The sequence below is a fragment of the Heliangelus exortis genome, chromosome 2 (genome assembly GCF_036169615.1).
Source record: "Heliangelus exortis chromosome 2, bHelExo1.hap1, whole genome shotgun sequence".
In the NCBI taxonomy this organism is placed as follows: domain Eukaryota; kingdom Metazoa; phylum Chordata; class Aves; order Apodiformes; family Trochilidae; genus Heliangelus; species Heliangelus exortis.
Window position 1 is genome coordinate 91,407,432 of NC_092423.1, and position 23,687 is coordinate 91,431,118.

General features: G+C 41.0%; 2 protein-coding genes across 2 annotated transcripts; one reads left to right on the plus strand and one right to left on the minus strand.

Moving 5' to 3' along the window:
* Positions 1–1,763: 1,763 nt before the first annotated feature.
* On the minus strand, positions 1,764–8,131 carry ACOT13 (acyl-CoA thioesterase 13). The gene is made up of 3 exons (XM_071737007.1): positions 7,973–8,131; positions 4,551–4,735; positions 1,764–2,480 (listed from the first exon to the last, which is right to left on the minus strand). The coding sequence occupies exons 1-3, from the start codon at positions 8,051–8,053 to the stop codon at positions 2,324–2,326; spliced, it is 423 nt and encodes a 140-aa protein (XP_071593108.1). The 5' UTR covers positions 8,054–8,131; the 3' UTR covers positions 1,764–2,323.
* Positions 8,132–8,145: 14 nt separating this feature from the next.
* Positions 8,146–14,949, plus strand: TDP2 (tyrosyl-DNA phosphodiesterase 2). Its single transcript, XM_071737008.1, has 8 exons — positions 8,146–8,261; positions 8,409–8,518; positions 8,599–8,705; positions 10,292–10,459; positions 12,233–12,324; positions 12,774–12,892; positions 13,253–13,423; positions 14,311–14,949. Exons 1-8 carry the CDS (start codon positions 8,165–8,167, stop codon positions 14,590–14,592), a joined length of 1,146 nt encoding a protein of 381 aa, XP_071593109.1. The 5' UTR covers positions 8,146–8,164; the 3' UTR covers positions 14,593–14,949.
* The last annotated feature ends 8,738 nt before the right edge of the window (positions 14,950–23,687 follow it).

Here is a 23,687-nt window from a genome sequence, read left to right on the forward strand (position 1 = left end):
TAGCCATGTATGCTTTTGAAGCCTCAGAGAAAAAGCTTTTGCCTGAAGTTTAGAACAATTGTTCATGGTATATAAACTTGCAGCAAAAATACATGCTAATAGCCTGAGTACACTGTAGGTAACTTCCACTGATGGGAAGTTATCAACTATGTCACTTTTTTTGAAAGTAATTTTGGAAAGATTTCTGAAACATTAGAAACAAGGTCATATTGACAATCAGTCTGCATGAAGAGGTTACTTAACTGTCCTGGTTTGGGCCAGGATAAAGTTAATTTTATGTCTTGTAATTTTGCTTTCAGCTAAGTCTCTTGTAAGTAGTTGCACTTGCTGAAATTAACAGCAAGTTTCTCAGGCAGTGTCTGCTTCTAGGACTGATAATACTCAATGATTATAGTTAGTGCTGGAGACTGGGATGCAGAACCAAGGACACTGCTCAGTTCTGAGGAACATTTTGTCCTCTGGAAGGAGAGAAGGAGTAAAGAGGTCACACCTGCAGCCCTCCTTTGGGGAGGAGCAGACAAGTTAAATGACCAAAATTGACAACACCGAGTATTCCATCCCATACACACGTCACACTCAGTAGAAATTTGAGGGATGACAAGGGTCAAACCCCTCCCCTTCCCCTTCCTCTCCCTTCCCTCCCTGTGCCCTCTCCTCCCTTCCCTTTCCCTCGCCTTCCCTTCTTCTTTGCCTGTCCCTGTTTGCTTCAGCATCCTGGGAGGGTTCCATCCATTCTTCTGCCTGTGGTCCTGATCCGTGCCAGCCTGAATCTGCGTGTTCCTGCCTCCAGCTCCTGACTGCTGCTGAATCCAGGAGTCCAGTCTGGACTTTCCCAGGGCTGCCCTGCAGCCTCAGTGGTGACGTGAGAGTTATTGGGGGAAAGGGGGGGGAGGAACACGGTATAAATTTTCCTGTATATTTGTATATATTTAGTAATTTTTCCTTTTTATCATTACTGTATCATTAAAGCTGTGTAGTTCAGTTTCCAACCCATAAGTCTCTCTCCCTTATTCTCTCTCCTTTCTTGATCAGGGAGAGGAGGGGGATTAATAGAGAGCATCTGTCATTTGGTTTAATTGCCAGGCCAGCATTAAACTGTGACAAACTCATTGTAAATTTTTTATTTAGGTTAAAGAATGCACAGAAATCACCCTAACTGCACATTTCATCACAAAGTTCAAATCACTAAAGACAATAAGTCAATTTCCATGAAAAAAAAAAAAAGATGCATGCCCTTTACTAGTGTAGATTAACTTTTTAAAATCTTCTGCTAGAGAAGAAAAATAAAGGTCACGGCTTATGTAAACTGGCACTGTATATGTAGCATCACTGTTTTATTACAGTGTGATAGCCTAGTCGAGGGCTGTGTGTCAACAGTCTGAAGAAAGCAGTTAAACCTGTTCAGTGCATGAGGAGACAAGTCCTCAGCTGATGAACAGCAGCTTAACTCTACCAAATTCAATGCATCAGACAATCTAGAAGCGTTCGCCTGATGAAAGGCTCACCAAGTTTCTTCTGGTACATCTCTAACTCTCTACTGATCATTTTTAAACAAATATAGCCAGGACTTCAGGTAGGTTAGAAGTGAAAAGCCCTGGTGATATAATTGCATTTTCACAATCAGGAATCCCAGGGAAATGATGATGAAATCTCAGGTGAATTCATGTACAAGGGTTCTAACACACCTTCTCTCAACCAGTCCATACTGGCAAGATTTTAATCACCACAAACAGATCACAGAACTATTAAACATTCTTTGAAAATTAATTTTCAGAAAGCTTTATTGGATACTTTTTTATTTGTTACAGTACAATAAATTACATTCTGTATCATTACTGCTTTACACTTTCAAACCAGTTTCACATTGTTACAGGAACTCTATTCTACCATCTTTACAGAACAGGTAGCTTAGTTTGTAAGCATATAGTGTTGTTTGAATGTGACTGTTATGGGCCTGAAGACAGGATTGCTTTGTCACATGACAACACCACAGGCAAAGAAAATGTGTATCTCTTAAAACACTGTTGTATCAGTAAACCATATGGCCGACCCAGACACTCTCCTCCTGCTGTCTTGACCAAAAAAAGCCATATGCATCTTTATACTATCACATTGTGTTGTTCATCCCAGAATAGGCACTAATTTTAGACTTGAAGCAATTTTGGTGATAATTGAGAAATTTATTTGTTTATTATGGGAGTGAGACTAATGCTATAAAGACTACTACAACTTTGTGCAGATGATGTCTTATGGCATAAATGAGAAAATTGTTCTGTAAGAGACTTAAGCTCAAGTGAATAATTTTAAAAATTACTTTCTTATTTTAATTTCCTAGAAACTTTGTATGTCTACCTTGTGCAATTAACTTTCCTGTCGCTTTATTTGTTAAATCCACGCTGGCAAATGCAAGATTTCTTCCTTGCTTCAAAATCTGAGCTGTAATCAGTACATCTTCTCCAATCTTAGCAGCAGAAGCATATCTTCAATGAAGAACAAAATTTACAGGTAAGAGGCTGTACAGAGCACAAATCCAAGAACATTCTTGCATTACAAATTCTCATTAAGGGAATTAGCAAAAGTGGGTAATAAAGTCACATCTCTCTTTAGCTGCCTGTTTGCAAGTGCCCATTTCTTAGAAGCCCTTGAGTTCCTGTAGGTACTGAAGTGGTAATCCAGTGTAAGAGTTCTCTCAGAAAATGGAGGCTAGAAAGAAACCAACTGGCTGGGTTCTGAGAAGTCAAGTTCTGTTCCATTTAGGAAAAATACTTTGGTATCAAAGACCTCAGTTAAAAGTTCATCTCCAAATCCTATTCCAGCCACTGCTGGCTCCCTGCAAGCTTTCTAAAACCAGTCTGGCTGGTTCAGCTGCAAAATTTCTGTATGGAACCTACACGTAGGTCAACTGCTTCCCATATCCTGGTCAGAGGAAAGTCATGGATATCTGGGAGGACTTCAAGCATCCCAGGTTTAGGGCATTTCCATTCATTAGATAATGCTTGGCTTTTATTATGAGTAGGTGGGTGTGCTTTTAAAACACACTGCAGGAAATATGAAGAAATTCGCCCATAAAATGTCTGGAAAGAATTAGGAGAAATATCATGCAGCCATGATCTGTGGCAAGGGAACAATACTCAAATGTTAGAGGAGAATGTATAATTGCTGGGTATAAATCTTTAAGACAAATTTTATCAACCAGTCCATTTTTATACATGACACCATGTCAAAAGTATGTCAGCTACACCTAATGCTGATGGAGCACAAGCCCCATTAGTTTATGGGGGCAGGATTTCAATCTTGTTTCATTCTCAGAGGCTGCTGCTGATCCTCTAGTGATTAAAAAAACACACAAAAAAAGCTTCTCTGTTTCCCTTTGTTCTTTCCATTAGTAAAGTAGCTTCCAAGTGACAACCCTTCAAAAAGCTCCTTCCCAAACACAGGAAGAGTTGTATAAGAGCAGTATTTGATATCCAATATCACTTGTTCAAAGAAGGAATAGTCCGGGTTAAACAGAGCTACTAATATTAATTCAGTTAACATTTCCTAAAGATGATGCAACTCATATATGCATACTCATATTTTGGATCACTTCCAGAGAGCAGTTTCTTAAGATTTTAGCCCATATATAATTGGGTAGAAACACTTAATACTGCAAATAATACAGCTATTGGCTTCTTGTACTGTAGGGAAAAAACAGTATCATAGGAGAATTTCAGGTTTAATTTCCAGTACTTTCCCAGTCATCACAGTGCTCATATGAAGCTTAAACAGATGCTCCAGTCCCACTTGCCCAGTGGAGAAATCAGAGGGTGTTCGGGGGGAAAAGAAGGAACTTTATATAGTTTGCTGCCCACACACTTTAAAAAATTTTTTCTTAAAAAAAGACAGTTTTGGTGAGGGGTTGCTTTTCCAAGATCTTTAATGCTCTGTGTTAGTTATTTCAAGCAAGATTACTTTAGTTACAATAAGTCATGAGCTCTTCATTAAAAGCAAAGCTGACAAGCTATAAGAGCATGATCAAAGGTTTCAGAACAACTTGGGTTATTTTTTTCAAGACACTGTGCTTTAAATTTGCATTACAGAAAGAACTGTTCTCAATAGAAAACAACCTTTAGATGATCTAAAGCAAAGGAATCATCCTCCAGCAAGAAATTCTGATTCAAACTGTAATTCTCCTTCTACATGACCATGCAATAGAACTAAATTGTTTCTAAACTGGTATAAAATTTTTCCTGTTTAAACATTTCATGGACTAATACCAAAAAAGGGTTTATATAAAGCTGCTTACCCTAGATTTAGATGGGTACCATCTCTTAAATGTGTATAACAGTAAAAGAAAGTCCAATGCAAATTTTGTAACTAAATAGCAAGATCCCTGCATACAACACGCCCCCCCCCTCTTGATTACTCAAAACAAGACTTCTGAAAACTAAGAAAACACCTTTTTTTTTAATCAATTACTACAGCACAGAAATGACATACAGTGGAGTCAATAGTGTGTTAGAAAGGGTGCAATTTAGTATGTTCTGGTACACGTGGTGGATGATACCTACGTGATGTTCATGTCCACGCTGACCCCAGGCAATGCTCTTTCTGTGTACAGCAATGCTGCTGTTGACACCACATCCACAAGTGTGGCTGTCAGCCCTCCGTGTAATGTGCCACCTCTGTTTGTATGCTCCTCCTCTACTTTCATTTCACAAACCACTTTTCCAGGAGTTGCAGAAACAAGTTTCATCTGTATGACCAGAAGAGGAATAAAACACTTCACTGGCAGCGGTACCAACACCCGATGCTGCCCTGAATCAAACAGAAATTAAATCTTGTTTAATTCAGGGCTCCCGAATCAAATTAAGAGATGGAAATTATAGTAATTCAACTGTCACATTAGGTATCTCCATAATTTTTGAGCATAAGACTGCTGCATTAGAAAAAATGTGTATTTTTAGTGCAAACACATATTTAAACCAACAGCTTAACAAAACTTCAATACTTGCTATGCTCTCTGGAATTGCTCAGGAGACAACATTCTTCTTCAATTTTCCTTTTACATTAATCTGTGATCTAAAAGCCAGATTAGAGGGAACACAAAACTGCTGTGTACCATAGCTGTGAAGGCAAGTTCGTTAGCTCACAAAATGGAAATGAGACTGACAGTAACTCATTAACCACCGCACCAGAGCAACCCAAGTACAAATCAGGATTTTGAAATAAACACTGGAAATGGATCAGAGTGGCCTCCCTGAACTGAAATTCATACTCCTGGGTAGAAGTATCCAAGCAAGATATCCAAGGTTGACAGCACCATGACTTGCATATACACTTTTATTCTAGTCTGTAGGTGTTAAATAGAAAAATTACAGTACATCTATGGTACAATGCTTCCCCCTGTAACCAACACAAGAAGCTGAATATTTGAGAGCAATGAGTTATTGCAAATCAGTATTTTAGAATTTTTAAAAAAAGTTTCTCCAGTTCTTAGCACTATATTAAAAATCTGAAATAAATTCAAAATCTGAAAACAGATGCAAAGCTGGGGAAAATTTACCGACAACTAAGACTTCAAAGGACCTTTAGACAGTCACAAATTAAATGTGAACATAACATTTATTGTAATTTCTACTAATTTTCTGATTTTTACAAAGCTTTTTTTTTAAAAAATACATATTTTCATACTATCGGCTGAGCTGACTTAAATATTTTTAATTTTAAAAGGAACTGAGACTGAAGTACCTCCAGTTTCACTATTCTTTACTTATAATGCAGTATAAAAGCTCAGTTTCAGGCAATGACCCTTCCTGATACGCCAAATTTTAACCAAATTCTGCAGTGAAATGATACTAAGATAGATGAATTTCCATCTACGAATGGAAAAAGTTGGAATTAAGTAGAGGGGAAATCACTGAGTCAGTGTCCTAATATAAAAAAAGCTGCACAGACTGAAGGCCTAAGATTCTGACAGTTTTTAATAAGGACTTTACTGACTCTTGACACTGGGAGCAGATGGCTTCCACTGCCATCAGGAGTGCTCCAATCCATCCGCAAGCCAAGGAAAGCATCAAGGTTTCATTTGTCATTGCTCTGATCTGGCACCAGCTGCCTGCTCTCCTAGACAAAAATAGTTCAGTATTTGAATGCTTCCCAGGCCTCATGCAGGCAGAGCTGCTGGTCTGTACTTCTCACAGCTCTGCTGTGCCTGTCCTCCCACACGTCTGTCCCAGGGAGCAGTATGCTGCTTTGGCTTTCAGCCACTACTGTGATGCACTGCTTTGGAAAAAGGGTTTTAAAACCCACAGCCCTTAAGGCCTATATAGATGCTACATTGGTATTAAACCAGAACCTAGGGCGGATGATGGAGATGAAAAGTTTCACACTAAAAATATCTGTCTCCTCCAGAGCAGGAAAAATCTGCAGTCACGTTTAGTTATGGTAAGAAAAGATTCAGATATCTCCCAGAAAAACAGCAGACACTTTACATTCAAACAAAACTGGGTTTTATTTTGGCTATGTTCATAGCATCGTAACCCTAGAAGATTGCAGAAAAAGTCTAGAAGAATTCCTGAGCAAGGTAAGGAACCTTCCTCACAAGGCTCACTTCTAGCCAGTTACCTGAAATATTGCATTTGCTCTCCACTTAGTAGGATTTTAAGGCAAAAGGAGAGTTCAGTTACCACAGTGAAGAAGTGACTAAGAACTAAGTGGACTCTATAACTGAATGACTTTTGTAAACATCAAGATTTATAGTTTTTATATGTAAGACCAAAATATCTTGGAGAACAAGACAATAAGCATTGATTTGTAAATAGCTACTTCCCCTTAAATGTATTGGATCATGGTGCTGTCAAAGAAAGCACCTGCTTTCCAATGAAAGTATTTGCTCCTCTACAATGAAAAATAATATAAATTCCAACATTGTTGGTTTTCTTACAGACATTTACTGCATCACTCTGTGTCACAGTCAAATAAAAGAGAAATTAAATGGAGAATTCTAGCATCCTCTACAATGAAAAATAATACAAATTCCAACATTGTTGGTTTTCTTACAGACATTTACTGCATCACTCTGTGTCACAGTCAAATAAAAGAGAAATTAAATGGAGAATTCTAGTGTTACCAAATTTACTGAGAATACTGAAACTGCCTCACAGGACCTCTGGGGAGCATCAGCTTCAGTACTGCACACTACAAAATCTAAGACAACACAGTAACATCACTTCAACTTTTTTTTTGATCACAAAGTAGCATTACATTAGTGACCTACCAGCCAACTAAACTTCTGTATACTAGGTCTTGTGTAGAAACTCACAGAGCACTGAGATGCTTGACCTGGTGAGAGGTGAGGTGCGAGATGTTATAACCAACTACTGTTTAGGTTTTTAAGCAGAGGAATAATTTCTTTAATAATTTCACAGTCCTGAAAGCTAGCTTAGCCACAGGTACCAAGAAGGGAAGAATACTAATTTACAAATAACTCGTGGAAGGTTGGTTTTTGGTGATTTTTTGGTTTTGTTTCTCCTTCCAGCACAGACCTCTTTCAGAGAGATACCGGCAGGCAGCTCTACTATTCGAATAAAGTTACTGAGTAACAACTCTGTTTTCTACCGTGTGTCACCACCACGGCCACACACCCTCGCTGGGGGACCCTGAACCTGGAGAAAACAAGCGGCAGCCCGGCACCACCGGACTCCCGAAGGGCCCGTAACCCGGCCACGGCGGGCGGGCTTCCGAGGACTTGCCGCCAGCTTCGGCCTTCACCTTCGGCGCTCTGGCCCCCGCAGCTCCGGGGCACCCACCCTTTGCGCTCCCTGGTTCGAGATCTCCCCGATTCGGGGCGGAGCAGCCACGGCTTTCAAACCAGCAGCCCCGCCCCTCCCGTCAGGGGCTGCCGCGCTCCTGACCGACGGGCGGTCCCCTCCGCTGTGACCCTCCTAGGGGCCGCGCCGCCCGCAGCCCTTTCCCTGCGACCCGCCCGTACCTTGTGGAGCACTCGGTCGAAGCCCCGCGACTCCACCATGTACTTCATGGCCTCCCGCAGGCTCTCCAACGTCAGCCCCATGCTGCCCGCCCTGCCGGCCCTCACCCTCCCGCGCCCCGGAACGGCAACCCAGCGGGCGGAGCTTCCCCCCGCCTTCCGCCCGCAGCTCCCCGCAGATCCTCTGGGGAAGCCATGGAGCCGGGGATGCGGCTGGAGGAGGGTGAGGCTCTCCGGTGCCCGCAGGCGGGGGACCGGCTGCCTGCGGAGGAGGAGGAGGAGGAGGAGGAGGAGGAGGAGGAGCAGGAGCAGGAGCAGGAGCAGGAGCGGGAGCGGGAGCGGGAGCGGGAGCAGCAGCAGCCGGAGCAGCAGCGTGAGGGGGAGGAGAGAGAAGAGGAGGAGGAGGAGAATGATGATGATGATGATGACGACGAGGCGCCACACCGTGCCAAGCGGAGGAAAGTGCTATGCTCTGAGTTTGCCGCCATCACCTGCAGCGACGTGGCGGTGGCCCGCAGCTTCTTGGCCGGCAACGACTGGCAGATGGAGGTACGGTCCGGGAGCGGTGCCGTGGGGATGCCGCGGCCTCGGCGGCACCTTCCCTGCCCTCTTTGCTTCTGTGTTTTCAGATGGCGCTGAACGCCTATTTCGAGGTGCCGCTGGAGATGGAAGCGAAGAAAGAGGAGAAGGAGGCGGAGGGAGGGATGTTGCCGGCTAGCGCGGAGCCCGGGACCTGGTAGGGGGTGGGTTGGGGGTGTAGCGGGAGGAGGGGGATTTGGGGGCCCCCTGGCTCGGGGGAGGCGAGGGGAGTGGAGCGGTGCCTTCCTCCTTCCCCATAGCAACCCGGAGGCAGGCAGGTGTTTGTGCAGCACCAGGCACACAAGAAGTACTAAATTTCAGGTAATAGATTTGGTTCAGGGCCTTTCTTTCATGTGTGCGTGCAAATCCTGTGTTTTAGAACAGAAGTAGTGTCCCCATTTTGCCAAAATATAGTTTATCTAGTCTTAGCTATGCTAGTTAATGTATTTAGTTACAGACTTTCCTCAAGGAATTTACATTTTATCAATGCTGTGGTTTAACTCCGGTCAGCAGCTCTGCCCTACACAACCACTTACTCACTGCCCCCCCTCCAAATGGGATGGTCAAGAGAATCAGAAGGCTAAACATGTGAAAACTCGAGGGTTGAGATAAACACAGTTCAACAGATGAAGCTAAAGGTGTGCATGCAGGCAAAGCAAAACAAGGAATTCATTCAGTACTTCCCATCCCAGCCAGGTGTTCAGCGATGCCCAAGGCAGCAGGGATCCATCACTCATGAGAAGTGATGGATCCTTTTCTTGGGAAGACAAACTCAGTCACTCCAAATGTCTCCCCCTTCCTTCTTCTTGCCCCAGCTTTATATGTTGAGCATGACATATGGAGGGGGATATGCAGTTAGGATCAGTTGTCCCAGCTGTGTCCCCTCCTAACCTCTGGCCCACTCCCAGCCCAGTTGGTGGCAGCGTGGTAGGAGAAGCAGAGAAGGCATTTGTGCTGTGTTAGCTCTGCTCGCAACAGCTAACACAACCCTGTGATGTCAACACTGTTTTGGTCACAAGTCCAAAGTGCACCACCATATGAGCTGCTGTTAAGTCTGTCCCAGCCAAAACCAGCACCACCGTGTGTTAACAGGTGGTGTCTGGTTCTCTTTAGCAATGCATTGCCCAGTTACTAGACTAGGCACTCAAACTTTGACAGTGTTGTTTAGCCTGTATCTGATCAACAGAGTAGGCAGGGGCTGTGAATATTCCCAGAGAAAAGGACTGTGAATTTGTCACAGAGTGAGTTTGCCCATGTATCTCCTCAGGGGGTTCAGCAATTGGAAGCATCTCAGCTGTACTTCAGAGAAGCACACATAAAAGCAAGTCCTGGCTGCACTTTGTCCTTTGTTTCTGATATCCTGTCAAGTGTTTGAAAAACAAATATACAGTAATATAGCTTGCCTCTATCATGGGGAAAGAATTTAATTACTCAGGTGCCTTGGATTATGTTGGTTGCTGCATGATTAACCTAAATCAGTAAAAGTTATCTTGTATCTATAAGGAGAGGAAAAAAACATCTGTGTACCTGTGTGCTAGAGCTCTGTATGATTGCACTCTGTACGTTTTAATTATTGTGCTTTTAAATTATGTTGAGATACATACATGTTAACTTATTTGTTGGGAAAATTTTAGATGGCCCCTGTAGGATGGGTCTAAAACATTTTCCTTTAGAAGACAAGCAAGGGAGTTGCAGGAAGAACAGTAGTATGCATGCTGACTGACAAATAAACTCTCTCTTTAGTATTGACCTCACAGCAGATGCGACTACTAGTAATTCCAGTGGCAACAGCATGGACCCAAAGCAACAAGAAGATGACAGCAAATTTTCACTGTTAACCTGGAACATTGATGGGCTGGATATAGGAAATCTAAAAGAAAGAGCTAAAGGAATCTGTTCTTACTTGACACTGTAAGTATAGCTTCATCTTTGTATTGTCATCAGTCTTAAAGGAAAAAGCTAGCTCCCTGTTTTAGGTATTTACAAATCTTCATGCCCAGATTATCTTAATAGTAGATGCAACAATACTGTCAGTTTTAAAACTTAAAAAGCTGAATGAGAGTTGATAAAGTGGTTGGAAGAGGTGTGTTCTTACACAGCTTCTGTGTCCAGTTCTGGGCCCCTCAGTTCAGGAAGGATATCGAGGTCCTAGAGCAGGTCCAAAGGAGGGCAACTGAGCTGGTGAAGGGACTCGAGCACAGATCCTATGAGGAGAGGCTGAGGGAGCTGGGGCTGTTCAGCCTGGAGAAGAGGAGGTTCAGCGGAGACCTCATCACTCTCTACAACTCCCTGAAAGGAGGTTGTAGCCAAGTGGGGGTTGGTCTCTTTTCCCAGACGACTTTCAACAAGACAAGAGGGCATGGTCTTAAGTTGTGCCAGGGGAAGTTTAGGTTAGATATTAGAAAGAATTTCTTTACAGAGAGGGTGATCAAGCATTGGAATGGGCTGCCCAGTGAAGTGGTCGACTCTCTGTCCCTGGAGATATTTAAAAAGAGGCTGGATGTGGCACTCAGTGCCATGGTCTGGCAACCGCAGCGGTGGGTCAAGGGTTGGACTTGATGATCTCTGAGGTCCCTTCCAACCCAGCCAATTCTATGATTCTATGATTCACAAAGTTTAAGTATTTTGCAATCGTTATATAAAAACCTTTTTTACAATGAATAATGTTGTTCAGTTGCAGAGAAGGCTAAAATGGACTTGTGTGTCTCATTCCAGTAATATGAGTAACTTCAAGATAGAGCAGACTTGTTTGAAACAACAAAAAGGATTTTATAGTGGAATTTGAAGTCATTACTGGTACTTGTCTACCAAAAAAGAAAATTTGTCAGATAAGATAAAAGCAATAGAATCTGTGGTTATTTTTATAGTTCCACCAGTAGAAGCCTCCATTAATATATTTATGAGCAAGTTAACATTACATAAAGCAATTTACCCTTATACAGTTACATATCAGTAAATTATTTTAACAAATGATAACTTAAATTCCTTTTAAAACAGCAGAATCCCCCTTAGCTAAATAATTTTTCACTTGATTTTGTTAATCTGAGGTGACAATATTTTTCTTCTGCAAATAAGGTGTAATGTTTTTGCTTCACCTACCTAGAGCAGGGCTATTCAGCAGTACAGCAAAAGTAGGGACAGCTGTACAGTCATGTGTAAATCAGCATTTTCAGGACTGGTGCCCCACATGAACTGTTACTGATGGCACAGCTCTAAGAAATAAAAGAGCTTGGCATCAATGAGAGTGGAAAAAATGAATTGGAGGTTACCTGCATAGGTTTTTTATAAGGGAATGAGGAGGTGGTTAGACTTTCCCTAAGAACTTCAATGTTGCAGAGTAGGTCCCAAAGCTGCTTTGCAGCTGCTTAAGTTGATTTCTCCTGTATGTGGTATATGAAGCCTGTGCAAATATTTGCCAGGTCAATTGCATTTTATTACTATGTCAGTCCCGTGTCCATAATAATCATTGCTTCCTCCCTTTTAACAATTGTAGTGTGTCTACATGCTACTAAATATGATGGAGAGCTCTTTTTGTTTGTTTTTTTTTTAAACCAGGTTGTTAAAATATCTAGAAAGATGAGGCCATGGTGCTGCTGAAATCCTGGAGCCTGTTTCTTTTTACCTCAGAGTGTAACAGTACTACCTTTCAGTAGTTAAGTTAAAATCTTGTCTTGCTGATTTCAGATACAATCCAGATGTTGTGTTTTTACAAGAAGTAGTTCCACCACATCTCTGCCTTCTACAGATGAAAGCAAGCAGTTACACCATTATTCCAGGTAAGAAATAATGCTCAGTTTCTTACCACAGAAACTGGAAAAAGTAAGTTTGGTTTTATTCTCCCTTCCCAATGTCTGTGACCATTTGTAGGAATGAAAAGACTAAAGTGAACTTAAATTACTTGTTTTGATATCAGCATATAGTTTGATGCAAATTATACATGTGAAAAGCTTGTGTGGTGGCTTCCTTGTATTTTTTTCTGCATTTTGAAGACTGATAGCAAGGGTAGCCAAAAAAAGTGCCATACAAAAAGTAATTTCTTAAATATTTTATTAAGAAACCTGAAAATTTCACAGGGCTATTATGAACCTTTTAACTAATGACTTTGTACACCTTACAAATTAATGTGGTGCTCCCAGATCATAGTACAAAAAGTCTTTTTTTAGAATCAAACTTTATGGCATTGCAGAAGGTATCTTCGACCATTTCTTTCCCTGTTCCACTTTAGGTAACATAGATGGCTATTTCACTGCCATAATGTTGAAGAAAACAAGAGTGAAGCTACTGAAACATGAGATAATACCTTTTCCAACAACCTCCATGATGAGGAACCTTTTGGTTGCACATGTGAGTCAGTATGTACTAAAGAGCTGCCTTCAAAACAAAAAAAAAAAATCCTGAAAAGGCTGGACTGGCTTTACTCTATGACAGTCTCAAACAGCAGAAAAGCTTCTCCAAACCCAGCCACATTTGGTACTAACAAACTTAAATCTTATATGTAAGTTAATGGCTGTACTTTCTTTTCTAGTCTCATAACCTCTGAAAACTAAACCAAAAGCCTGTTTTTCTCCTGTAAGCCAGTTTTATTCAAGGCAAACCTAATGTTAACCAGAGCTCTGTCACTCAGTAGTTTACTTTGTGATTAGATTTTGTGTTTGAACTTATCACGGTGTGGAGAGTAACATTGCCTCTTTGCTTCATGCCCAGGTGAGCATATCTGGTAATGAACTTTGCCTTATGACTTCTCATCTGGAAAGCACTAAAGATCACTCTAAGGAGCGTGTGAAGCAGCTGCAAATAGTGTTCAATGAAATGCAGAAGGAGTCAGAGTCCACTACTGTTATATTTGGAGGGGATACAAACCTCAGAGACAGTGAGGTAAATAGAAATAAGGCAACTTGTTATTTTGAGAAATTATTCTGACAAAATCTTTCCAGGCTCTTCTGTTGTTATGATGAGAAATAACCTGCTGAGGCAGAACAGAGACGTGCAACATTTATTCTTAAAAAGTGGAAGCATGAATAGAATAGAAAATAGAAAAATAGAAATAGAAGCTGCAGCATTGCTATGCTGAGGCATTGTTATAGCTGAGGTGATGCTTATGAAGAGCCCCCCCCCCCCAGTGCTTTATTGCCAATATTTATAACTGAGAAGATGCAGGGATAGTCTACAGTTTGACTTCAAAAGCAGCTTCTCACTTTGAGAAACTGATTTTCGCTTGCTCCAGCTCTCTGATTCTCAGAGAGTTAATACTTGAAGAATGAATGAAATAAGGGGGTGCTATAGAGAAATAGATCTTGGGAGTTTAACAGTATTTGCCAGTCACAGAGACAAAAAGGATTTGACAAAAAAAGTGATGAAAAAAGTGACAAAAAGTGATGACAAAGTGGAAGTAATTTTTGGCTGTTGATAATAAAAAGTGAAAATTGTACATAATTGTTATTAAAAGGTAAGTATTTCAACTTCTCCCACTGTGAAACTGGGATGACATTTCAGAGAACACTGTGTTGACTGACATACTGCAGAATTTCAGAGCTGAACATTTATTTTGAACGTGTTCTGGATTTAGAAGGTACCGCATGAATTGGTTGTGCTTTAAGAGCATCCTGAGAAATACCACAGTTTAGAAACGTCTGCAGTATCTCTGTTCTTAACAACTTGTGTTTTGCAGGAAAAAGCCATATGTAAACATTTCAGTTCCCTTTCTCAAGGCAACATTTGTGAATTTTGTATCTTGGGGACTTTCCTCCCCTTTCTGTTTTCAGGTTACTAAACTCGGAAGCTTACCTAAGAACATTGTGGATATCTGGGAGGTTTTGGGTAAACCTCAACACTGTCGCTATACTTGGGACACCCACTCCAACACCAACCTGGATGCACGATACAAGTGCAAGATGAGGTTTGACCGTATTTACTTCCGTCCTGCAGCAGGTGAGGGACATATTATTCCACGAAGTATGGACTTAATTGGATTGGAAAAACTAAACTGTGGCCGATTCCCTAGTGATCATTGGGGTCTTCTGTGTAACTTTGATGTGATATTATGAAATAGAAAAAAGACTTGCACTGTGAGATGATCTGTTAAAAAAATTTGCCCTCTCAGTTTAAGAAGGGCGTATTTAAATTTTCAGCCCTAACGTATTCTCTGTTCTTGTCTTACACTGGAATGGCTTCGTTTCAAGCTGCAGTTCTCTTCTTCTCGTTGTATGCATCTGTTCTTTAGTTACATTAAAAAAGATTTATTTTTAATAAAGTGTACAAATAAAAACCTCAGCAAATTATAGTTCTAAAGTGGGAGAAAAAATGTAAATACAGTTCTTAAACATGCTCAGTGGTTTAAGACACTTTTATTTTGTCATGTATTCTAATCTTTTAATAAATTATGCTTTTTAATTTTAAGAATACTTTTATGTCTGCTTTGTTTCTTTTGTAACCATTTCCATCATCCTTTGCAACTCTGTCTTTTGTAAGGTGTTTTGTATTAGCTTCTGAAGTTTGTACTGTGCATATGTACACTGTTAAGCAAAGCAATGTAGGAGCTGAATCACGAGATTATCACAGAATAAATGTTTTTTCTGTAAGAATTAAACTAATATAGAACAGATTTAAGAACAATATGCCTCCTGTTCAACAAGAAAAGGATATAGGCAGATGCATGGAAGTTATTCATTTGGGGGGTGTATACCTTAATTTGTGTTAATTAACCGAACTGCAGATTCAAGGGTGTTTCTTTCCAGTGAACTGCTAGAAACATGTTACTTATACACTGCTGTGCAAAGCCTGAGCAGCTCCAGGTCTCAATGACATTGCAAAAGATCAAAGAGGCTTTCTTACTCAAAAAGGACTGTGTAATCAATCTCATATAAGCTGTTTTGTAGATGTACAAAGTACCAAGCTAATTTAAAATGGAAAATCTCCTCACTTTATGATGTTCATTGCACAGGCATAGAGAGAAAGCACAGACAACCCTTATCAATGATGTAAAGTGAACACAGAGACTGACAGCCTAAATTCTTTTACGTCTTTTGTTGTTTGTCCTTGGTATTAAGCCCCAATCTTACAAATGGCTTGTATTTTGCTGGACTTCTGTTCTTGGCTGGTAGCCAAGCTCCCACCCAGCCACTCACTTAGTCCCCCTTACTGGGTGAAATGGGAGGAGGAAATAGGAAAAAACAAAACAAGAAAGCTCACAGGTTGAGATAAAGAGAGGGACATCACTTACAAATTACTCTCTGGGCAAAACAGACTTGATTTGGGGAAGTGAATTTATGACAAATTAATGTCAATATTAATAGTTAATAAATAGTTCTATAAAAGAAGTGTAAAATATCTACAACTGCCAGGAGTTTCGTTCCAGGTTTAAAATGAGGTGGTGTGGTCACGCTTTCTGACTTGGTCCATGCTCTGTTCTTCATCACCAGCAACCTTTGAAGAAATGTCATGGGGTTTGTTTTCACCAGTTACACCCCCTCTGCAGTAGTTACAGCCAAAGGCTTTGTGGGGAAGGTGAAGACAGGGGATAATGTCTGTAGTAACCTTCTTAAAGGTGTTGGAGAAGGGGCAAGCACAACAAACTCATGCTTCCTCACAAGAAGCCACAGTTTATGTGGTCTTCTGTATTATGGCTGCAGCCTCTGGGCTGTTCTGAAAGATATATTGGAAAAGGCTCATTGTTCTTGTTCTAGAATAGGTTTTAAATTTGGGGAAGAAACAACAGGAAAAAAAAGATTGAGAGCAGTGTGTGATTTAGCTCAATGCCTAAACTCCAGACCCATCTCTAGCTAAGTGGTCCCTCCTCCTCCTGTCAGTCTTTCTTAATCTTTGAAATAGAGAGTGGGTGGGAACATAATATTTGTATTAGGAACAAGCAAAGGTGTAACGCTTTGTAAGGGCCAATTAATTTTTCTACATATAAAACAGGCAAGAGGGAGCCTGTGTTCAGTGCAATTAGTGATTATTCATTCTTTCAGAACGAGCAAATTATGTATACATCTCTTACAAGTGCATCTCTTAAAATTCTTCTTGAACTACAGAAAAGGTGATAATACTTAAATTTCAGAAGAAATAAATTCTAAATGTTTTACTATTGGGTGTGAAGGAGTATATCTTTAATTAAATAAACTTTAAACCACTTAGTAAGCATCTAAACTGCTGACAGCGAAGAGCAGTTAGAGCCCTTAAATTAATTTGCCTCTTAATCAGTGATTTAAAAAGTAAAGTATCTGCTGAATATGGCAACTAAAACTTAAAGGGATAGAAGCAACAAACCAAGCAAAAGCTTTCTTTGTGTACAAGTTGTAATTTGATTTGTTTTCCTGATTCAGAAAAATATTATAGCCTCTATATATCCCAAAGGACTTATGCAACATGTGAATGTGAGAAAACTTAGTAATTCTCTCCTATTAATAATCAATAGCAACAATGGACCTCATGGAAATGATGTACTATTGGAAGAATTATTTTATTAATATTTTGATTCAGGTATCAAGAAGTAATTTCTTCTGAGGATTCATCCATTCTTAAATATTTCTGCATCAAAAGAGCTTGGATTTACTAAATTAAAGACATATACATAGAATAAAGAAATGTTAGCCTCTAGGGAGGCATAATAAATAAATGGATTTAAAAAATGGAAAAAAAAGAGTAGCAGGCAAAACCATAGCAACATTGGAAAACTACGTTATCATGATTGAAAGTATGCACCTAAAAATATGTATGCTCTCTATTGTAAGAAGTAATCTGAAACTGTAACTCAAAATTTTGTTTTACAAGGAGAAAGGGCATGGAAGATTAAAGTTGTAAACATCAATACATCATATACAGGTTTGGAAGTCAAATTTCATACAAGAAGAGACATCGCATATCCAAAATTACTAGATCAAAATACAGACATGAAAACTTGTATTATGGCAACACCTGCAGAACCAATCCTTATGGTTGCTTTACCAAATAAAAGATGGGAACAATTACACAGGAACAGATGGGCTGTGTTCTGGTGAGCAAATGGCATGATTTTCAGTTGTGCCAGCTCAGCATTGTTGAACAACTCCATAACGGTTGTGTTATCACTTCTGCATATCTCTTAGTGTGTATTTACCCAGTGTCAAGCAGTCAGGTACAAAGTCCTGCTGGAGACACAGTGCCTGCAGGTGAACCTTAGGCAAGCAGATAAAATAGAGCTGGAGTTTTGCCCAAGGAAAAGGTTAAGAGTATATGTCTTCCCTGATGAGGGATAGCATTTTTCATAGAAGGAAAGGAAAGGAAAGGAAAGGAAAGGAAAGGAAAGGAAAGGAAAGGAAAAAGGAAAGGAAAAAGGAAAGGAAAAAGGAAAGGGAAAAGGAAAGGAAAAAGGAAAGGAAAGAAAAAAGGAAAGATAGGAAAGATGTGGTAGTAAATATTATATGCAAGTACAACTGACAATGCTGGACAAATATGTCCAAGAAAGTGAACTCACCTCGCTGTGTCTTTCAAAAATTTCTTCAATTATTGCAGAATCAGAAAAAATCTATCTCAGTGCCCTGGAGGTGAATACAACCCTTTTTTTCCAGTGTTGGCAGACAGTTCCTTCTACCGGAGGAGATCAAGATTTTTTACCCATTTAAGATGTGAGGTACAGAAGAAGGATATTCGTGGAAAAACACACCACCACAATCTAGCAGAGGCAGCCAAACTACTGTATCTCCCTGACCTCTCTCAGCTAGGTGTCATGTTAAAAACTTCAAAGCAGCTTATTGGGTTGTGAACAAGTTGGTGAGAGGGAGAGGAAGGGGCAGGGTGTCAGGAGGGAGAGCAGGGTGTGGGGTGCTTGGGAGCTGCCCCAGCCCTCTGCAACAGGAGGAACCTCCCTGCACATGTAGTAATGTCCTGTCTTGAGTCAGGGCTTCCCTGCCACCAGCACCAAGTGGGTAGCAGAAGGGCTGTTTGGTGGTGACCAGGGAGGTGCTCATCAGCTATCCAAATTACCTCTGGCTGTCTGGAAGTGAGTTAGCTGTCTTGGCTGATGACAGCTACATCAGGGTTATGGTCTGACTGTGGAAAGGAGCTGGAAGTAGCCAGATCAGCATTTCATCACTGCATCATAGAATGGCTTAGGTTGGAAGGAACCTTAGAGCCTATTACCTCAACATCCCTGTCATGGGCAGGGTTGCCTCTCATCTGTAACAAGTTGCTCAAGCCTCCTCCAGCCTGGACTTGAATACTTCCAGGGAGGGGGCAACCACAGCTTCTCTGGGCAACCTGTTCCACTTTTTCACCATGCTTGTACTGAAGAACTTCTTCCTAATATCCAGTCTAAACCTATTCTCCTTAAGTTTAAGATCATTTCCCCTTCATAGAAGCATAGAATTTCAGGGTTGGAAGGGACCTTTCAGATCATCCAGTCCCAACCCCCCTGCCATTGCCAGGAACACCTCCCACTAGATCAGGTTGCTCAGAGCTCTGCCAAGCCTGGCCTTAAAAACTTCCAGGGATGGGGCTTTCATCACCTCTCTGTGCAACCTGTTCCAGTGTCTCACCACCCTCGTGGTGAAGAACTTCTTCCTAACTTGCAATCTAAATATACTCACCTCTAGTTTGAATCCATTCCCCCATGTCCTATCACGACTTGACATCTTAAAAAGTCCCTCACCACCTTTCTTGTAGGCCCCTTCAGATACTGGAAAGCTGCAATAAGGTCTCCTTGGATCCTTCTCCTTGTCCTATAGCTGGACACTCTTATGAATAAAAGTCCCTCTCCAGCCTTCCTGTGGGTTCCCTTCGGGTATTGGAAGGCAGCTATAAGGTCCCTCCAGAGTCTTCTCCTGGCTGAATAATCCCATCTCCTTCAGCCTCTCCTGCTAGCAGAGGTGCTTCAGCCCCTGGATCATTTTTGTGGCATTTAGGTTACATTTTGAAGCTTTAGTGGTCTTCAGGTAGCATTACAGTACACCCAGCCATTATTTCATCAGCGTTGAGCTTACTGGCTCACCAGTGTTACGAAAGGCAAGGACTGTCTTGGCAAGAAAGTGACATTTTAGCCACAACCATCTGCAGCAATCCTGCTTCCTACCTCATGCCGTTTCTGGAGATTGCGGACAGAGCAGGCAATAGGTGCTGCTGCTGGGTTTCTCCAGCAAGAGCTCTTTGCTCTGATGTCTTTGTCTTTGCATGGGACGGGCTGTATCCTGTTCATTCCACGGAGAAGGAAGTCTGTGTGAGACAAAAGGGCACTGCACTGGCTACTGCTGTGCAAAGAAAGCAAACAGGGACAGCTGCTGCTTTCATCTTTTCCCACCTGCTTCCACTGGGGTGGTGGGAGGTACCTCCTCACTGGAAGAGAGTTTATCTCCCTATGCCTGCACTGCACTGAGGAGTACAGATGGTTCAAAACGCACTTGTGCTGAGCATGCCAGTGAATATTCTTTCCTGCAGAGGGAATAAAAAAAAAATGTTTAGCTATACCAGGTGCTTTTACAGTCAGTAAAATTAGGAACTCGCATCCATGCAAAGCATTGGACGACAATCATCTTCTCTCACCGGATCTGCAAATCAGTGTTGAAATCAACATTCATGCTGACAGGAAGGCTCCAAGGCAGTAGAAAAGGGGCTGCCTCCCAGTGGAAAGCTAGCCAGGCTTCCCCTCTCCACACACACCTCCTCTTCAAAGCCAAGCAGCCTCGGTCAGCATCAGAAAAAAATAGAACATTCTCAATGATCCTTTTATGTTGTTACTAGGATAATTGTTTTTACAACAAATAGGCAGACTTCCACCTCCGTAGGTCTGGCCTAAACATGGAAATCGTAGAAACTGAGGAATAAAAACTGGCATAACAACATAGCACAAAAAATATTTTTAAAAATACAGTCAGGCATTTCCTTCAGTTTCCATCATAGATATCCACCAGCAATCCAGTATTACAGTTCAGATATTGAAATCCTTGCTTTACAGAGCAAGCACATGAGTTACTGCCTCCTCATACCAAGGGATATTTGAGTAGTTTCATATCATAATATCATATCATCACATCATACAGCCTATTGTTAAAGCAACTGGCAAGGTGGGAATCAGAAAGAAATGGTAAAGAGATTTTAAAAGGTGTAACATCTTTAGAAGACCTTGTTTTTTCCCAGTCATCCTGTAGCACCCACAAAATACCAGTTTCCTGAGTCAAGCACTGTCAATGTATTAAAAGGCTGAACAAAACCCAGTAGCTGATAGGAGCAGCCATAAATGTGACCTGGTTATAAAGGGAAAAGTACAGAAGAGATGCCTGCTGAAATGCTGACAGAGAAAATGCCTGCCAGCCTGGGAACTGGGAGCATCCTTGAGAAGCACAGCTTGGATCTTAGAAGTGTGGCTGAGTATCAAGAAACTGGAGACTTCCTGAGATACGATCTATGAGCTCAAAACTGAGGATCTGTAACAGCAGGTCATCATCTGGGAAGGTGAAGAATAGCCTGGAAAAGGGAGATAACATCCTGAGAAGGTATGAATTGGCAAATGCTATTGGCTCTTCAACCTGGAAGAAAAGGAAAACAGTATGGAAAAATAAAAATTACTCTGAGAAAATAGAAACCATCATTAGGTATTATGTGTCCCAGGTGAAAAATGAAAATTAACAGCACCCATTGCCTGCTCCAGATGATAATGTCCTATACCCCCTTATGTCTCTGTGATATAAAACCTACTTATTTTTACCCAAAACAGAGCCTGACTTTCTAAGAACTTTCCATGCATAAACACTTTTCTGTGAGATCTAGATAATGGACCCTTCCTGGGAACAGCTGGCTGAATACAGACTAACAGAATCATCATTGAAGTGAGACTCTTATTTTATTGGTCCCTCTCTGGGTTCCCTAAGGAGACCTGTTTCAATAGAAACCACTTCTGAGATTCATGTGGTGAGTGTGGTGCTGATAACCCTTTGGATATACAGTAGGTATATATTGTTGTATAGATTAGGAAAAAAACAACACCCTTGAGCCATTTTTTGCTGGTAATTTTAGTGAAGTACCTACAGTTTACTGCATGCACTACAATATCTTCATACCCTCCACTCATTCTGCCCTAGCAATGACATGGCTCTGCTCCTTGGTCTGCTGATGCACCCCACTATGCAGCTTCCAGGCAAACCAGGACAGGGCATGGGAGCAAAAATCTTCTTCCCTCCCTTCATGGGAGTCGGCAGGGATGCGACATCCTCAGGTGCTGTGCCATCCTTCTGCCAGGACCTGCAGAGAGATTTTACACCATGAGTAAAATGGTGTAGCCAAAGGTGGCCTCAGGAGTCTGTGCCCACAGTGAACCCTCGCCATAAATGTGCTCAGGTGCGTGCGTGGGTTCTGTACGTGGCTTTAGATGTGGTCTGTGGGATTTGGCCTCTAACTGAGTTAGCTGGCTTTTGGGTTTATTTTCAGAGTTCCAAGTGAGTGTTTTGACTGTGAACCTCTAGGAGATCAAGAACATGAATACATTTAAAAATCTGTAGAGGGTAAAGGCTGTTAAAGTGCTAAGAATAAAAATCTGAAGTGCTGTGCATCCTTGAAGAGATATATCTGTGACGAATTTATTGCCTTTTAAAAATTAGCAATTAGCTGCTGGCCTGTTAACAGGATGACATTTTTTATGTCTTAGCAGTAGCTGGAATCTGGCCATGCTGATAGTAAGTTTTTCCCAATAATTTTTCAACAGGTTAGGCCTGGATCCACTCCTGATTTTATGGCATTCTCTAATTCTGCTAAACCCTTTTTGAATGGATGATGTTAGTCAATGCAGTGACATAATGACATTTTTATTTCACTTCCACTCCTGTCCCAATAACTCCTAATAAGCTTCTTTGCCTTTTTGACTAACAGTGAGAATCAAACTATTTTTATTTTCAGAGACCTATCCACACTGACCCCCATATTGCCTTCCTTAATGTTAAGTTAGTCCAGCACTGCATAGATACTTAGGTTATGATTCCAGGGGGCTCTATTCTGCAACATGGCCTTGTTTTGCTCTATCAGATAAAAGCTTATATCATGGGCTGAGAAACAAGAACAAGTTAGGGAGGAAACTTTTTACTGGAGCAAGTTTGCCACAGTGGCTGAAGTGGACACTAGATGTACTTCATGTTGTAGTAATATCTGCTGTTCTGAAACATTCTGGGGAGAACATGACACTGACTGAGGTGCAGAGTTTTTTATTTCTTTGCAAGAAAGGGGATTTTATCAGGACCGTCAAGTCAAGCTGGCAAAAGAAGGTATCTTTCTGTGTCAGGCTGTTGTTCACAAACTTTGCATGCTTTCTCCCCACCCAAGAATCAGGCAGGAGGAAAAAAACCCAACCCTTTTTGCTGTGGTTATTTGCAAACTAATATTTAAGTCCAAAAGATAATCTGAATGGCCTAATTCTCTATATACTACAGAGCCCAGATGAAGTACAGATCATAGAGGACCTAATAATTCTGTTTCAATGGATCTGCTTCTCAGGCAGTTTAGACTTTTTGTCTAAGTAAAATAAACTAGGTTGGAAACAAAATGCTACTTTCTAAAATGTGGCTTTCATGAAGTACTTTTTGTCTGATAAAAGCTTGGTAGGTTTTTTTTTTCTCTCTTCTTGAAGCCTACTGCATCTACTCTACTATCTCAAAGCTCACTTCTTTGCAACTCTGAGAATAAAATACTGTAGTTTCTCCAAGTGGCTGACTGAAATAAAATAATCTGATGCTTGAACAAGTCTAAATTAAATAATAATATCTTTAGCAGTGAAAACTGGATTGGAAATACAGTAAATGAGCAGATTTATTGCCATCTCCTTGGACTACCCTGCTGAAACAGCCTGCTACTTTATTTAAACTCCTGTCACAGGAATTACTAGTGGGTAATCCATTGTTAAAGATCTTTTAGAATGATGGATGAAAATGTCAGCTTTTCCAACATAATCAATCCATATCACATTAACACATACTTTTTTATGATTCTTATAATGGGACTTTCAGGGGCTCCAAAGGGAAATGAAAAGATCAACTCTTGTTGAAATGAGATAAGATATAATGTAGCTTACGAGTTAATAACTGCATCCAAAAAAATACTTGCCCACAGTATCAATTGTCCTTTACCATTTTACAAATTAATCGAGTGCCTTGGCTTTCCCTCTTGCTGTGCATGGCAGGGCTTCCTT